The sequence below is a fragment of the Copidosoma floridanum genome, unplaced genomic scaffold (assembly GCF_036245765.1).
Source record: "Copidosoma floridanum isolate Cflo_tuat_1 unplaced genomic scaffold, Cflo_Japanese_pri ptg000004l, whole genome shotgun sequence".
NCBI lineage: Eukaryota > Metazoa > Arthropoda > Insecta > Hymenoptera > Encyrtidae > Copidosoma > Copidosoma floridanum.
In genome coordinates, this window is record NW_028321881.1 from 27,874,855 (window position 1) to 27,894,475 (window position 19,621).

At 31.9% G+C, this 19,621-nt stretch overlaps 1 protein-coding gene across 2 annotated transcripts in view; it reads left to right on the forward strand.

Moving 5' to 3' along the window:
- The window catches only part of Tdg (Thymine DNA glycosylase), an 889,072-nt gene that overhangs the window by 243,259 nt on the left and 626,192 nt on the right, over positions 1-19,621 (forward strand). For both annotated transcript variants that reach the window (XM_089595813.1, XM_089595819.1), the window contains exon 4: positions 8,218-8,555. In XM_089595813.1, the coding sequence (XP_089451939.1) occupies positions 8,218-8,555 (338 nt within the window). The remainder of the gene's footprint in view (positions 1-8,217; positions 8,556-19,621) is intronic.

The following is a 19,621-nucleotide window of genomic DNA, read 5'->3' on the forward strand; positions in this document are numbered from 1 at the left end:
AGTTTTATTTACTGTTTCTATTTTGTATGAGCAATGGATTAGGTTACCAAAAATTTTTCGATGCACTTTCTGTTGATTCGGAAAAAAGTGACAAAATTGCCAGACGTTTTATTTCATTGTAGATGGTCCAAAAAAAATTGAGTGGCTTGGTACAAGGTAACAGTGGTTGTCCGGTATTATGTTTACGAAAAATCTGCAGTTAAACATCTTTGATATGAGTGTGTTTATGTTTATGTTTGTAATTTGTACTCCGTGCATTTCTTAAAGTCTAGCAGTAGATGCTCATGTTACACTACTATAAATAATAATAAAAAATTTTAACGCTTTTGTAATCCAACCTCTAAATGTTTATAGCTTGTAAAAAAATTTCACACTCAGCATTCTAGTAAGCAACTAATACACGATTCTACTTGTTTCAGTTAACGCTGTTCGCAATGTGTTCTTGATAAAATTTTATGTTCTTAAACGTGTTTTAGTAACTCCAAACGTCTTTCACTTTGTCTTTTTAAAGCTACCAGAAGTTAGCTTCGGCACCAAGTGAGTTTCTGTGCGCCAATTCCTACACAATCCGAGGCACTTACTAGTCGCTCTGACAATTCATAAAATTTATTAATTAACAACACAAGCATCAATTTCCACACAATTTAGGGTGCTTATTGGCCGCTTAACTTATTGATAAAAAAAATATAATAACACAAGCACTGATCCCCACGAAACCCAGGGCGCTTACTGGTTGTTCTAATAATTATTAGTAAAATTTGTTAATCGATAACGCACGTGCCAATACCCTCACAGCCTAAAGTGGTTACTAATCGCTGTAATTAATAATAAAATTAATCAATTTACAACGCTAGCACTAATCTCCACACAATCAGGAATGCTTACTGGATACTTTATTTATTAATAAAACAAATATTATAACGCAAGTGCCTATTACCACACAACACGGGATGCTTAATGGCCACTTTCGATATGTATGATAATCAAAATAATATCGCAAGTACCAATCACCATACACCCCGGCCACTTACTGATTGCTGTAATAATAAATAAAATTTAATTATCAACGACGCAAGCACTAATCCCCGCACCATCTGGGGCATTAACGGACCACTTTATTTATTAAAAAAAAAAATTTTGAAACGCAAGTGCGAATCACTACTCAAACCAGATTGTTTACTGGCCACTTTATTTTTAGATCAAATAAATATAATAATGCAAGAGCCAATACCCACATTACTCGAGCAATTACTGGTCGCTCTAACTAGTAAAGAAATTCAACAATTATCAACACAAGTGCCCATCTCCACACGATACAGGGTGCTTCCCGCTCAGTTTGCTAATTAATAAAATTTATTAATAAACAACGCAAGTAATAATTTCAACACAACTCAAGACACTAACTTTCCACTTCATTTATTGAGAAAATACGTATAATAACGCAAGCGCAAACCCTTACACCACCTAGGAAGATTATTGGTCGCTTTATTTATTAAGAAATAAATACAATAACGTAAGCCAGTTCCCACAGAAACTAGGGCACTTACTGGTCGCTCCTATAATTAATAAAATTTATAAATAAATAACGCAAGGGCTAATCATCACACAACCCAGGGTGCTTACTAATTGTTCTAACGATTAATAAAATAAATTAATTAACAACTCAAGCACTTATCCCCACACATCCTGGAGCATTTACGGGTCGCTTTGTTTAGTATGAAACAAAGTATGATAACGCAAGCGCGAGTCACCACACAACCCGAGATTCTTACTGGCCGCTATATTTATTGATAAAACAAATATAATAACAATAGCGCCAATGCCCACACAACCTGCAGTGCTCACTGGTTGCTCTAACTATTAAAACAATTATTTATAAACACAAGCACCCATTTCCATGCAACCTGATAAGCTTACTGGCCATTTCATTTATTAATTGAATAAATGTTATAACGCAAGTGTCAATTTTAAAATAATCAAGGGTACTTATTAGTCACTCTAATAATAACTAAAATTTATTGCTCAATAAGGTAAGCAACAATCCCAACACAATTCAGGGCGCTAACTGATCGCTGCATTAATTAAGGAAGCTCTATCACGAAATGTACAAGAACTTTGACTGATATATTAGTAAAGTTGAGCTCGCGTTAAATCCAACGGTATCTTTATTTTTATGGGTTGGCGATCGAAATCTGGAGATAATTCAATTCAAAGTCAGCAATCTTCGAGCTCACTTAACACAGTCTCTTATGGACAACGGCCTGGAGAAAACTTTTGACCATGAATTAAACTACTAAAATGGAATGTACAAGCAAAAAAAACATACTTACCGAATCCCTGAAATTCTTATCTTTAAGAAACTGGGTGACTTTATAGGCGTTGGGAATGAAAAAATTGACAAAATAGCTTAAATACTACTTTGGTCTACAGTTACGTTCGGTGAGTGCAGTGACAAACACTGCCAGTCATATTGATCTAGAGAGTACGTGCAATAAAAAAAATTTAAACTCGTAAAATAACACGAAAACTTTTGTAATGATTTTAAAATTTAATTTATTTTTTGGGTAATAACGCAGTAAATTATGGCAATCATTAATATTCAATTATTTGACAGCTGACTGTACAAATATATAAAAAACTATATAAAATAGCAGGTGAATTCAGTACAAAATAAAACAAACTTCATTACTAACATACAACTAGTATCAAAGAAAGCTTTTGTCTAGGGACATTGCATCGATCGTCACTAAATTGTCTACCGCAGTAGACAATAGAGCCTCCTTATTAAAGTTTATTAATGAACAACGCAAGCACCAATCACCACACACACTTTAAGGCACTTACTTACTTGTCGCTTTAATGATTTAAAGTACTTAAAATAATAACGACAGTGCCAATTACCACAGAACGCAGAGTGCTTACTAGTCACTTGAATTATGTATAATATATAAAATAATAACACGAGCGCAAATCTCCAAACAAACCGGAGTGCTTACTAGTCACTGCAATGATTCATAAAACTTATGGACTAACAACGTGAGAACCGGTCCTGACACTACCCGAGACGCTCACTGGCCGCTATATTTATTGATAAAATAAATATAATATCACAAGCCCCAATTACCACACAACCTGAGGCAATTACTAGTTGCTATAGTTATTATTAAAAATTAGTATATGACAACGCAATCGCCAAGTACCACACAACCCAGAGAGCTTGCTGGCCACTTTAGTTATATATGATAAATAAAATCATAACGGAAGCTTTAATCACCATACAGCCCGAGCACTGACTAATCGCTGTAGTAATTGCTAGCATTCAATAATTAACAACGCAAGCACAAACCCCCACACAACATGGGGCATTTACGGGTCGCTTTTTTATGAAAAATAAAAGTATAATATCGCAAGCGTGAATCACCAGACAATCTAGAGTGCGTACTGGCCGCTTTACTTACTGATCAAATAAGTATAATAACGCAAGCGCTAATCTTTACACAATCCAGGGCGCTTACTGGTCGCTTCAATAATTAATAAACTCAATTACTCAATGACGCAAGCATTAATCCTCACACAACTCGGGGTACTTATTAATCACTGATATGATTAACAAAATTCGCTAATTAACAACGCAAGTACCAATTTCCACACAATTTGAAGCACTTACTGGCCATATAATTTATTAATAAAATAAAAATAATAACTTAAGTGCCAATTTCCACTTAACCTAGAGCACTTACTGGTCGTTCTAATAATTTATAAAATTTTATAATTCACAAGACAAGCGTCTATTTCTACACAACCCATGGGGCTTTCTAACCAATGTGATGATTTATAAAATTTATTAATTAACAACGCAAGCACTAAATCCCATACAAGCTGAGGTGCTTATTAGTTGCTGTAGTATTTGATAAAATTTGTAAATTAACAACGCAGGTTCCCATCACCACACGACCCAGGGCACTTACTGGCCGCTTTAAATATTTTTGATACATAGAATAATAACACAAGCGCTAATATCTACACAACCTGGGGCGCTTACTGAACGCTGTCATAATAAATAAAATTAATTCGTTAACAACACAAGCACTAATTCTGACACAACCTGGATCGCTTTCTGGTCACTTTATTTATTGATCAAACAAATATTATAAAGCAAGCACGAATCACCACACGACACGAGGTGCTTACTCAACGCCTTATTCAATAGTGAAATGAATATAATAACGCAAGGGCCAACGCTTACACTACCTAGGGCGCTTACTGGTTGCTTTATTTATTAATGAAATACTAACGCCAATTTTTACACAACCGCGGGACATAATGTCTGCGCGAGTGTGAGTAAAGTACATATGGAAACGTGTACTGTTTATCATACATACAATAAAGTTAAAAAATCAAAGGGATTCCTGTAGACCGAGGTGTAAAAAACGGATAATTAGGCGATTCAAAACTGTCAGCACGCATCAATTTTTAACCCTGATAAATCAAATAATATGTTTCTCTTAATAGTTACATTAGTATAACCTGAAATTTAAAAATTAATATGCGTATATAAAGAAATCCAATCCAAATTTACATACACATAAGCTTTAGGCTTTGTGACACGATTTTTAATGGCACAGAAGATTATAATATTCATTTTTTAGAAAATTCTGTGTGAGCAAGGACTTATTGCTTTATTAAACCAGCTTCTTGTTTTCTTTCTGTGCAACATCAAGTGTCTTTTTTGTAAGAAATCTGACTTGATAATTCAATTAGACTTTATTCCACAACAGAACCCAATTATTAAGAAAGTGACGCTAATAATATAGTTTTCAACTGAAAAATTTGTAAATAACTTCCATTGCATTCGAATTAAAAAAAAACATTACTATGAAATTTTATGTTGATATTTTATCATCTTACATTAAATATTATACATAACATTAAAAAAATCATAATAAACCACTATACATTATGAATAATTCATTGATCAGACATCACAGTTATTTCCTTGTAGTACAGTAGTTAAAGCGCTATAAAATGGTGAATAAGGAAAATCTCTGCCACCTCGAAGGAAATCGTTTTAATCTCTTACAAATATAGTCTAATAATTAGTAAAAATATTTTTGTCTAAGAGAAGCAACGACTTTAATTGTAATTTAACAAATTGAAAAAACTAATCAAATTTTTTTAGCATTTTGGCTCATAACTTCTATTCTGTTGGTCTGATTGAAAAAAGTATCAAAGCAAAATTGTTAGTGATAAAATTTTCTATCGATTGTGGTTTTTTCAATTATTTAAAAATTCGTTTTTTGCAATGTTAAGTTGCAAAAAAGCGTAAAATCTCCTGTTTTGGAAATCAATTTTTAGGAACTTATAGTTTTTTTATTTATTGACAAAAATGATTGAAAACTTGATATTAAGTACCTATTATAAGTATATTTTACCGTGCACAAGCTTCTTGCTTATTTTAAAAAACGACATCACAATGAAATTGTTAATTTAAAAAATTTATTAGCTCTCTCAAAGCGTAAAAAGAAGTTAGACCCAAAATTCCTATGGAATTTTATCAAGAATATAAAGAACGTCAATACTATAAAAAAAAACTTTTTTCTAGTTTTAACTTCTTTTTTTAACATTAATTATTGCAATTATATAAATGCTCACAACTTCGTTTAATTTAAGTATAGTAGAACGCAATCAATTTCTTACAAAAATAAGTAGTTTTCTACGTTTTTAAAAAAAAATGATTTTGATACGATGCTCGTCGCCAATGTTACAAACAAATTAGCTTTTTTTGCGGCTGTTAAATAATTTTTTAATTTATTAATTAGAAAAAACTTTTGTGAAAAAATTATTTGTAAATCAATATTGTATTAAATATATCATGAAATCGATTTTTTTTTATTTTACTCTTGGCAGGCATGACCATTGGTGCATCAATGCATGTCATTTATTACTTACCTATCACTGAAAGACTTTTAAGTTTTAGGACTTATTGATTATTAAAATATACATATATCCATGCGTATAAACAATTTGTAAATAATACCAGCAGACTACCTTCAAGACAAAATTAGATAATTTCTTGGCTTAAAATTCAATAATTATTGAACAATCGTAAAATGTACTAATTTGTTTATAACATTTGTTTAATAACAATTAAAGCCGACAGTTTTGTTAAACAAAAATGTTTTTTCCAATAATTCAATTATATTAAGTTTGCAAGTGATTAAAACGATGTCCTTGCAGGAGGCAGAGATTTTCTTATTTACCATTTTTTCGTGCTTTTACTACCGGACTACTAGGAAATGACTGTGATGTCTGATAAATAAATTAATTATAATCTGTAGTTATTTTTTACGATATTTTCAATATTATGTACAATATTTAATGTAAGATGATAAACTATCAACATAAACTTTTTTAGTAATGTTTTTTTTTAAGTCAAATACAATGGAAGTTATTTGCATATTATTTAGTTGAAAACTATAGTATTAGCGTCACTTTCTTAATAATTAGGTTCTGTTGTGGAAAAAAGTCTAGATTAATTATCAAGACAGATTTCTCACAAAAAAGACACTTGATATTGTACAGAATTAAAAAAAGCAGCTGGTTTAAGAAGGCAGTACAAGTCCTTGCTTACACAGAATTTTCTTAAAAATAAATATTATAATCTTCTGTGCCACGAAAAACCATGTCGCAAAGCCTAAAGTTTATAGGTGATATTTGGCACTTACGTTATTAGTTAATTTATTATAAATTAAGTAAGTGGCTAGGAAGCGATCTAGGTTGTGTTGTAATTGGGATTTGTGTTATTATTTTAGTCATTATAAATTAAGTAAGCGACCATGAAGCGTCCCAGGTTGTGTAGTGGTTAGTGCTCGCGTTATTATATTGAATTTATTAATAAATAAAGCGGCCAGTAGGCGTTCTAGGTTGTGTAGAGATTGGCGCTTGCGTTGAAAATTAATAAATTTTATTTATCATTGCAGTGACTTGTAAGCACTACTAGATTGTGTGGTGATTCGCGCTTGCGTCATTATTTTATGTTACTTAAATAATTAAGCAGACCAGTTAGCATCCCAGTTTGTGTGGTGATTGGCGCTTGCGTTATTATTTTATTTATTGTAAATCAAGTAAGCGACCAGTTAGGGCTACGGGTTGTGTGGTGATTGGAGCTCGTGTTATTATTTTATGTATTTTATTTATTAATAAAACTTATGATGCTGCTGAATGGCCCATTCGATTATTAGGTTAAATAGCTTGAGATTAATTTGTTAAGTTATTGTGTGTGAAATTTCAAAGAGAAATCTATGGTCTTGCGTCTGGCTTTAAATAGCTAATTCAAATTTTTCGCAAGTTCACCAGTCACAATTGGGAGCACCAATAAGCACCTCTATAATGCCTTTTTTTTGCTGCCTATTAGCTTTTACAACACTCTATAGACTGGTATGTTAGTGACAGTCACTTTTATGTTACTGACCGTAATCTTTGCTGCAGGAACCCTCTTCTCTCAACACCAGTATACAGTTTTGCTACCAGTGTTGGCAAACACTACCATGTATAGTTATACTATTACGTCTGCTTGGTGTTCTTTTCCTATGCGATACCTGGGAAAATGGAAATGATACAAAATGTTTAAAAATTTATGAGACAACCTGTATATCTTGTACTATAGTGTCAACACTGTTGACTGTCAACTGCTGCACTGCACTACACGCACAGACGTATACATCCATATTGATGTAACAATATGTAAAAAAATTATTACAAATGTAATAAAATTTTTATTTTTCAAAGTAACATGCAAATATTTTTAATCAGGACATTTAATACATTTAAAAGTCATTGCACATGTGAATAGTATACAAAATAGAGTGGCTACTAGGTAATAAAAGTGGAGAGAAAGCACCATGTAACAGCTCTCTTTATCATTATCTTTTTATCTATATCACTATGTATTATCTACTAGTCTGACATGTCAATACCTTTGCCTTTTATATGTGAAGTAAGTAATAAAGTATTTTTCAAAAAAAAAAAAATTTTTTTTTTCGTTTTGACACAAAATAAACTTATAAAATACAAATAAAAATCTTTTTATAAGAACAAGCTTCTTGTTCTTGGACTGTTCGTGCACCTTACTATTGATTTCATGACTTTTATAGTTTTCATAAAAATTTTAAATTGCTAATAGTTGGTTGATATTTTATAATTAATTTATTCTTATAGGTGCCAATGAAGTGCAAAACACCTGTTGATCCATACTCGTTCGTTGATGAAGAAATAACAATTGGGGGAATAAGATCGGCAAGTAGTCCAGGTAACAACTTGAGTGGCATGACCAATGTTGGTGGTCAACCAAGTAGCCTCATAACGACTACCTCCACGTCTTCCAGTTCTATATGTTCTCTGTCCCACCAACATCAGCCACAGCAGCAAGATCATCAACATCAGCAACTTCAGATGAGCTTACAACTAATAAGTAGTGTACTTAGTCCACAAATAGAAACCCAACCAAAAAAACGTGGACGCAAGAAGAAAAGTGAAATGATTTTAACACAAGAAGAGTAAGTCTTACATTTTCTTTTCAAACGAGTATAAAAAAATACTATATGAAATATTTTGCGATGTACACATGTATAAAATTAGTTCTAAAGGACAAGTGTTTTCGAAGTTTTACTTCTATACGTGCGTTATGCATGAGAGTGAATCGACAATTTTAGACTTTTGACCTTCAGAAAAAGTGTGACGAAACTATTTGTTGCATGTTACTCCCTCTTCACCCTGCCCCCCTTACCTTATGCCGTTCCACACCTGTCCCCTTCACACCACACAACGCCAAATCACCTTATCACACTTTTTAAGTTTTATGAGTTTTTTTCTTTTTCTTTTAACTAATTTTTTTTCAAAACCACTGCGCCGTGGGTGCTTGAGTACCTAAGTACAGAATTATACTTCTATAAAATTATACAGCAAACAATATAATTTTGAGTATAAAAATGCCTTCTATAAAGCGACGTTATGTTCGAAGGTGGTGAGTTATCGTGGGAATAAGTATACCAGCACTAACTTACTTTTAATGTCAATTTTTACTTACTGTTTGTGAATTCATTCGATTATTAAAAAAAATTTTATTAATAAATAAATAATTTATGTAATAAACTCAAAATAAACTAATAAATATAATTTAATAAACTTATACTTTACAAATTTTCAAAATTAAAAAAACAATTTCTTGTTCTGTATAAATACAATATTTAATTTTGATTGCATTTTGTTCTTTCACAATTTTTCTATTTGTGATCAAGGTGAGTCTTAAACTTCAGGACGTTCTTTACATAGTTACCAGGGGGAAACTTCAAAGAAATGAGAGGGTTGGAAATATATGCAGCATCGCTGGCACTTATTTTTCCACCTTCTAACCTCAAAGTAGCACCTTCATCGCTCGATTTTGGGTTCTTAGGTGGAAAAATAATATACAAAACTCGTTCGAAAACCCTTCTTTATGAACCTCGTTACGGCCCTCGCCTTTGGCTCATGTCGTAAACCTCTTGGTTCGTAAATCGAATCCTATGCAAACTAATGCGTAGTATGCTTTTTCTCAAATAGATGACCTTACAAACTTGATTTTACGCCTACTTGACGCTCTCTTTTTTGTGCTGTTAAAAAAAACAACTTGTGCATCCATCCAAAAATTAAATAGGCTTATCTAAACATAAAATTTCATACAAACTTGGGAGATTCGTACAGATTATCTAAAGATAACTTTGTGTGATTTTTCCATAATGTTTCATGGTGAGTTGCAGTTTTTTAAAATTTAACATATAAAAAAAAGGGAAGATTAAACAATCTGCATTTTTTTTAAGTATTGTTCATGATACTTTTAATATCCATTAGATGTTTAAATACTATCTGTAAAATAAATTAATGTGTAATGAACGTCCTAAAGCAACAGTCACTAGCGTGTAATACTACGTTATTGAAGAAAGCGGTACTATGACTCGGTGTTTCTCAATTTTTCAGATATAAACACATTTTGGATACTTAAAATGGACTAGGAATAAGTACGTTTATGTTTTTAAAATTTTTTTTAAAATCTCCACACGTAGCAAATACAACTGCCCTTGAATTATTTTCATAGATATCTATTGAACTTTTAATTTTCACTGTAAAAATTTTAATAAACAAATTATTTACAGACAATATTTCAATAACAGTTTCTACCAACACTGTACTCTTTGCAATTGTTAAAAATTTTTTTACTTTTTTTTTGTTTATGCCTGTCCTGTTCATTATTTTCTTTTAATATTATCCTTAAAATATGAGTTAATTTGAAATTACGGGCTCGACGCTAGGACGATAGGCATTGAGCATTCGTAGAAGATCTCGAGTCACATGATTGATACATGTTTGAGGACGATACGTATTGTAACATTGGTGTATCCACATTAATTTTTTTCCCTCTTGCTTCAAATCTTTCCGTGCCGATTTTAAAATACAAAACGCAGGGACCAATGTGCATCTGCAAAGAGGTGAATCACCTACAAGAATGCTCGTAGCTAAGGTACTACGACCATGCATGACTCACTTACATGCACGCTGGCCCACGCTGACCGGAAATGCAAAATAAAATATTTTTCTACAACCATCGATACAAAAGTTTAACTGGGAACAGTTAAACTGAAATATTAAATTCAGATATAATGTTAGATAAACATAAGGTTGAACATTAGGATAGCTTAGAATTAATGCATAGAAATAAGCGAAAATATTATTACAAGCCAAAATCATCACAAACAATCAGTACGTACTACACCACTAGCAAACAACTACATTACATATTAACTATAACAAATTTGGTACACAACTTTAGTAACCTTCAAAGAACTATCCGATTTTTACCATTCAAGTTAGCAAACTCATAATTTACAGAGTAACCATTTTTTCATCGAATTAATAATTTCATAAACATACTGCAATAGTCTAATTTGTAATCTAGTTGATTGCTAACACCTTTTCCCGAATGTAAAGGAAAAACGGAAAATAGCCCTTCCCTTTTTCTTGACTCGGAGAGAGAGTCCGTATGCCTGCCTCCAATAGGGGTAACAGAGTCCTGATTCCCCAGGGTACCACGAGACGACTTCCTCTCCAACTACTACCAGCAGAAAAACATGTTTACCGAAATTATATCAAAATTGCGCATTATTTTCGTAACATTATAAACATTCAAACTACCGGTAAAACAAATTATGTTAACTCACAACAAGCAAAGCACTAGTATTCTAACAACTGCTATTCTTATTATCATCATTATGATTATTATTACTATTATTATTATTATTATTATTATTGTTACTACTATTATTATAAATTCCACCGCTAATTATAAGTTAGTACGGCCGCCGCCACCGTTTTGGCACTTAAGTAGTAGTATTAACTAACAACTCACCAATCGTTTGTTCACCCTAGCATCAACCGAATTGTTAAGCGATTTTCACCACTCTTTTTGCAATGAACTTAGCTGAACGAACAACCAATGTGTAGCATTAGTAAATATTAACAATACCTGGTCGTAATGTTAAGATTAAAATATATTGAAATTCTGTCAACTTTTGATGTAAAAGAGAAAGGAAGGGCATGAGTAAGTGAATCACCTTCCCTTCTCTTGACGCACAGAGGAGAACAAGCCGGATGTGGGATGTGCCAATTTCTGAGTGGCTAAACTAGAGCAGTTCTAGCCAATTAGATTTTCAGCTATTGTCTTTTCTTCAAAATTTTCCCCCGGCAAGCTTTCCTGCGTTTTTCGAGCCAGCGCGTGACCGAGGTCCGCTTCTCGCAATAAAAAGGCCCGTAGGCCCAGAGGAAAATCAGTTTGCAGTTTGTAGTTCAGAGTTTGACTCGACTTGACTCGGCTCGAAGATAGCCCTTTAAAGTGGACTGAGTAGTAAGAGTCCGCCTCTGCTACAACCCAGTCTACTGCGAAGTGAGGTAAACCAATTTAATTCGGCACGCGAAATTCGACGATACCCTTCGAAGTAGACTGAGTAGTGAGAGCCCGACTCTGCTACAACCCAGTCTTCTGCAAAGCGAGGACACTGTCGAATTTCGCTACCATCCTCGTACGATCAACTGGTTGCCAGAGTCCGTCTCTACTGCCACTTGATCTTCCTCGAGAGCAACTTACATTCACGCTGGTTCAACGTCTGTATAACAACTTTCACGTTTAAATAAAAGTAAGTGACAACATATCATATTCTTTCTTTTGACCAAGTGTTTCCTTTTGCGCGAATACCATTACTCGCCCTAGTATTGGTACCCGTGGATCACCGGGAAGTGTAAAGTGTTTTCGTTTGCGTGAACGCCATATTAATACCCGCGGATCACCGGGAAGTATAAAGTGTTTTTGTTTGCGCGAACGCCATTACTCGCCATAGTATTGGCACCCGTGGATCACCGGGAAGTATAAAGTGTTTTGTTTGCGCGAATACCAAATTAATACCCGTGGATCACCGGGAAGTATAAAGTGTTTTGTTTGCGCGAATACCATATTAATACCCGTGGATCACCGGGAAGTATAAAGTGTTTGTTTTCGCGAATGCCATATTAACACCTGTGGATCACTGGGAAGTATAAAGTGTTTTCCGCGAACGCCACTACTCGCCACAGTATTGGCACCCTTCAGTCACCGGTAATAACAAATTAATCTTCAGTATAAAGTGTTCTTCGCGAACGCCATTACTCGCCACAGTATTGGCATCCTTCGGTCATCGGTAATATCAAATTAGCCAAGGACAATCCGTTGCCCTCCGTGGTAATAATACTATTAGAATAACAACGAACGATCGAGTTAAGGCAAATGCCTACCGTGATATTAATGTGTCAAGGTCAAATTACATACGATATCCTTACTCGTGACGGTGTTAACTGTTTTTAGATCGTGAACGAGGTATACACCGCTCTTGACAAAAGAAAACCGCGAGCAAGTGCATCGGAATATTGCACAGCAGTCAGTCTTAGTCGCTTGAAAGCAATTGTACCCCTTTTTGAGTAACGCGTCTTTAAGCTGAATTACCCTTTTGAACCCCGCGTCCCACCTACGCGCCCAGTGTGAATCCCGAGCTATTGAGCGAAAGCTTAGGCTCAAATAATACGTTGCGCCGACGTAACAGTATATTCAGTGATTAGGTCACCGTTGCTGAGGAAAGATGCATCATGTAATACATGGAGTTTTAATATTAATAAATTAAAATCGATTTTAGAAGATGTTGTAAAGTATTTATGATTCCAGGCTCATTTACTTTTAACAATTATCTTCGGCCCAGTGCGAATCTACAATATCGTTAAATACTTAACGTTTATTATTGAAATCATAAATCAACCTTATATCTTTTGTCTTGACTTAATATTTTAACCCTCTCGTTGCATACTTATTGTGAGTTGCATTATCATAATTCGGAAAGCTACTTTGATGATTTACAACGTATGTTTAATCGGGTTTCGTGCCTCTGCTTCCTTGTAACAGCTTAAAAATTAAATTTTTGAACCTTATTTGTTCCTCGCAACTATCAAATTTCCTAACTTTTAAACTTGTGTTCATAGAAATATCATATAATATTATATTTCCTAGCTTTTATTTTATCACTAGTTACTCTAGATACTCATTATACGTTGCAACGTACATTTTTTTTTTGTTATTGATTTTTATCCTGATATAATTTTTAACTTTACTTATGTTTTTAATTACGAGTTGCTTCACAAGTTTTGCTTTTGTTTTTTTTATCTTATCAAATTATTACTGCATATAAATAAATCATCAACAATAAGATGAAAACTATATTTGATTTGATTTATCATTTTTTTATGAATAAACAACAATCGTTATAACTTGTAACAAAATTTTATAAAAAGTATTGAATTAAATTCTTGGATTTTCTTTTTAAATATTTAATGTTTAATTTAGTTTTTAATTTTTATGTTTACCAATTTACTTCGAAGTCAGTACGATAACATAATTTTAATTGTTTGCATTTTAGAAACAGGTAAACATACATTTTCTATGCACTGAGTTTGTTGAAAACCTTTTACTAATAGTCTTGCTCTAAATGCATTTATATCTTATTTTAACAGGATTCTTTTTTCTTTTTGATTTTCTAGAATCTCATTTTTTTTAATTTATTGTAAACTTTAAGTTTTCTTCCTTTCAATTCATAATCTAGTTTTTCTCATCACTAGTTTAATTTTTTTTATTTTTAATGCTTTCGCTCATTCTTATAATCAAATTGACCTTTGCTTAATGGATCTGACTTTACTTTTAATTTTTATTTTCTATTACTTTAACATGTCTAGCTACTATAACCTTATTGTGGCGTATAAAATAGTTTAAGGTGGTGTTTCATTGTTAATTGTGATCACTATTATCTAATTTTTCAATGAGCCACTGTTTTTTTTTACTTTAGACCGAAACAAATCTATATTTTCTTCATTCATCTAACACCTTTTCATATCCATTGCCGATCTGTTATATTCTTTTGCAATACTGTTTAGTTTACCTACATAACGTGGGTATGAAAATAGTAACACACTTTTAATTTTCATTAAGTGAAAAATTTTTTTATTTAGGTACTCTTTTTCATTGTCACATCAAAACTTTTCAACCCCTTTGTTAGATTTATTTTCTACTAAATTTATATAATCGATAAAGCATCTCGCTGTTCCTGACTCATTTCCTATACAATAGAAGCTTACACATTTACTTAATTAAATTATAAATGTTAAGAAATATTTTTTTTTATTATTACCAATGGTCTTACATGGTCCACTTAAGAAATTAAAAAAAAAGGAATAGTGCTCAACTACTATACTGAAAATAATAAGAGGTAGTAGTTAAAGTGTTACATATATTTAGAAATGATCTTACCATCAAATATACATCTATACCTTAACAACTAGAGAACCAATCACTCACGTTAAAAGCTAGGGCTTGACTGCTTGTTTCACTTGGCAGTGCACGCACGATTCCTGGTTGTAAACTACATGCGTATGGGCACTTGGACTAGACTGTACCAATTCACTTATATATTTGTATTACTTATATATTCAGTAAAATAATAACAACAATAGTCAGAAGACTTACCAGATTCAACAATTGTGTTCAGAAAAATCTGTACGTATTAAAATCGAAAAGTTTTAATAAGAAAATATACTTTTACTGATTAGTTCCTAATGTTTAATAAATTTTACAGTAACGATAACAATAATAGTTGGTAGTCATGCTTAATGCTGTTTACGGTCGCAGATAAAACTTATAATGCTAGAAATTTAATTTAATTTCTTTTAAGAGTTTAATAATTAAGTGTCTCTTATTAGTCGGTTTAATACTTAGTAGGTAGGCAAGTACAGTTCTAGCTCAAATTTAAAGGTGGAAACCATGCGGGGTGCGTACCAGGTACGTAGTATTTTTTTTCTTTTTTTTTCTATAAAAACAAAAAAGTGTAAGAATACTCCTCTCTCTCTCTCTCTCTCTCTCTCTCTCTCTCTTGGTGAGCTGCTTGCGTTGACGAATAGATAGCACATATTCAGTTTCATATGCGAGTCCATATATATCTTTTTTCTCCTTAGAAAATTATATTTTTCTTCGCATGTCAGTCGAGATGCTAACCACTCCTATTTGACGAGCTGTGTAGTGAATTGTCCCTCAGCACCAGTAACCAGAGTATTAGGAGACTAAGTCATTAGTGTAGCATACTAGAAGTCCTCCAAAATTTTTATTTTGTAAAGCTTTTAAGGAATTTTTGGCCTTCTTGACATGAAAATTATACTGTCTCTCATAATGTGTGATAGGTCATCTACTACCAACAGCAGCATATGATCTACCTCGCTCATTATCCACCCGCGTGCACATGTGATACGTGCTATATTGGATGAATCAAAATTTTAAATCCGTATTAAACTTTGACTTCTAAGCTCTTATATGGAGACGAGATACATTTAACTTTCATCAATGGTTCAAAATAGTCCAAAGCAAAAATTTTTTGTTGGAATGCTTTAGATTAGACTCTGATTGTTATACCCTTTCGTACAATTAATATGTAAAATGCATAACGAAACTTATGGAACTTAAGCGCTTGTGTATAAATTTATTGTATGTTTTTTTAAATATGTAAGTCATTAACAGCTTAGTTAGTTAACCATCTCATTGGTCAAAATTGGTTAGTTTTATCTTGAAGTCTTCGTAACTTGCATTTATATTTCATTTATAATTTTATTAGCATAATTTTATAATCTAGTTAGTCAGTGAAAACAAAAACTTTATCTTAACAAGACAAAAAGATAGTTATTAAGTTATTTTTAGGAAGCCTCATATTAACTTTTTTATCATAAGGAAATGGAATAGATTTATGCGGATTTTAAAGGCTTTTGTCAATAAAAAATAATAGGAATAATAATTTATATACATGTTATATTTTCAGACTAACACATAAAAAAATAATTACATAAAGACAAAAACTGTTACAAAGTGTATCAGAAGATTTATTTGTTTGTTTAAACTTACAACCACATTAAAAAACCTATAGCAGTTTTCGATATGCAAGATATTTTTTGTTCTTCTTAGTTTTACACAATTTGAGCTGATTATTATATATTTTACATTTAATAAACATAAATACTTTAAAAAGTGATACAAACAAAATTTTTTCCAAGATTTAAGAATCCATACTTTTGTCAGTTTCATTTTTTTTAAATTTTCAATAAATTTCTTTTACAAGTATATCAAAGCAAAAAAATGTTGAACACGATATTAAAATAATTATTCAAAAGTACGTTATTAATCAAAGACTGAAGATTTCCTTCCACATTTTTTTGTATAGGATACAAATTTTCTTTAAGTGTTTTTTCCACGCTTAAGACTTCAATGATTTTTTTAGTCGTCAGCTTTACAACTAATAAAGTTAACTTCTTAACAATAGAATCTTTGCATTTATCAACTAATATGGTTAGGCGCTCATTCCAGCGAATTCTTTCATGTATACATTTAGCCACTTATGTGAGCCCTAAAAAAGTGCGCCTATGCATAATAACTGTTGTGCAATATCTTTCTTTTTGACGCTTGGAATGATTTTTCTCGATATTAGATAACTTTCATTTAATTTAAAAGATTTTACTTCATGGTATGAAGTAAACGTTAACTTTACATTACCCGCCTGCAGCTGACCCATTTTACTGACGTCTTTATTATTGAAATTGTTATTTATAGAAATAAAATGATTTTTTAGTTAACTCTATGCATGTGAGTTTCTGACAACTCCTCCTGAATTGTCTTTTGGATGTCTGTAAAATAGGTTTAAAACATAGGCATAGACATAAGTGGGTAGATATGAGTCATTAGCTTTCTACTAGATAATATATCATTGTCTGGTTAATTTTTAATAAAGTTTTCTGAATTCAACTTTGTTGTATCACTCTCCAGTATTAAAGAACAGTTTTCTCAATTTATTCCAATAAAGCTTGTTTTTTATAAAATGTCAACTGCATGAACTTGTAGGACTTTATGCAGTTATTAATATTTTCGTACTCCAGAGATGATTAATATAATATAATATCACCCATCATATTCTACAACATCCAGACAACTGATTAGTTTGTAAGGAGATGACGCAATTAATCGACAAACATTAAACGTTTGTGGAATTATACTTTCTTAAAAATTTTTACCAATACAGGCTAGAATAAATATTGTGAACAATATAAGATTAAAAGTGTTAAACGCATTTGTAAGCTTTCACTTTAAAAGTACGATATTGTAATGAAATTAAACATATAAGCTTTAAAATACTTATGTCTCCTATTTAATAAAATGAATTTCAACATAGTGATAGTCAAAGCACCAGTAGTCAAACATCGAGATTTGTTTTATCGTTACGAAATTTAATATAAAATTTAAAAAAAATATATAAATATTATATGATTACATCCAAAAGTCTTGGCATATAATTAAGTGAAGTGGGAATTATAGTTTTATGGCAAAATATTTTGTTTTGGCTTTTCGTTGATATTAAAAAAAAATTTTTTTGAAAAGAAAATGTTTTAAATGAGAGTTATCCAGCTAATAATAATGCATATGGACTAAATATTTAAAAACAATGTTAAAAGAAAAAAAAAATTTTTTTGAAATATCAGGAAATACTAATATTTGCAGGGTCTTAAAGTGCCATAAGTGCCTTCAATTTCATAAAAATAAAATGTTATACAGTCTTCTGAAAGTGCGTCAAAAGTCTTATCATGACATGGGATGGGTAGAAAAGTCAGTGTGATGTGTTCACATTTATGTAATCAAAAATGACGAATCAACACCAGGACTAAGTAAGTTATAATTTTGATTGTTCATAACCTTGATAATTCAAGACGAATTGAAACCTGATTTTCTGGATTCGTCGAATGTTAACTTTGCGTAAAAATACTTAAAAATCAATTTTAATGAACGTGTTGCTTAAGACCGTACCTCTTTTAACTCACAACTTAGTTATTTGCAGAAAATTAGACTTAATAACTCTCGTTTTTCATAAGTTTATGAATAAAAATTAATTACAATCTTTGGTTTCATCAACTAATATGGTTAGGCGTTTGGTGCTAAATACGGTGAATTTTTTTATCTACATAGCTGCTTGCATTGATGTAGCTCATACTCTGGTTTGTATGCAAGTATGCATCTTTTTTTTCCTCTTGGAACATTGTATTTAACTTCACATGCGAATCAGGATGCTGACCACTGCTATTTTACGAGCTTTGCAGTGAATAGTCCCTCAATGCCAGAAAACAGAGCATTAAAAGACTAAGTCATAAGAAGACGATACTAGAAGTTCTTCAAACATTTTATTTAGAAAAGCTGTAAAGAAATTTTGTGATGTTTCAATTAAAAATTAATCTGTTTCTAAAAATGTTATGGGTCTTTTACTACCAACAGCAAAAGATCATATGTCTCACTCGTAAAAACTTGCATTTCTATTTTAATTACGATTTTTTTTGCGTAATAATATAATCTTGTAAGTCAGTAAGAATGAAAAGTTTCTAATTTTTTCAAAACTCGTTTTTACTGACCAGACAGTGTTGATTATTATACTTTAATTAAGGGTAAAATCTCGCACCATTATTAACAAATTTTTCTGTGCACCACTTATTGACTTAATGGTTTAAATCGCTCGCCAAGCCGAGTCACGTGACGTCTCTAAAAAAGCAGGCCCTGGCTATGCTTCCAGCGGCAACCGTATAACACACGTACTCATACACACACATGCACGCACACACGTGCACATGCGTGTATATGTGTCTGGAAAAACACTGAAAGTTTTGAAATTAGACTGAAACCTAGTGTAGAGGAATCAGTGTGAGATAAAAAGAAAATCAAGTTAAAAAAATGTAAAAAGTATCAAGCACACTTTGTAGTTTCTCTCGTTAACTTCAGGGTCATTCTGATCTTTGGCAGATACAAGTAGTGCTATAACCATTCAATGGTGAGTTTTGAACCATGAATTCTGATCACATTAAGAATTGCAATAAAATAAAACTTAAATACAAAGAAAAATGTTGAAAAGACTTGTAACTATGTCTACTGATTGTCAAAAAATGTTTTTTTCAA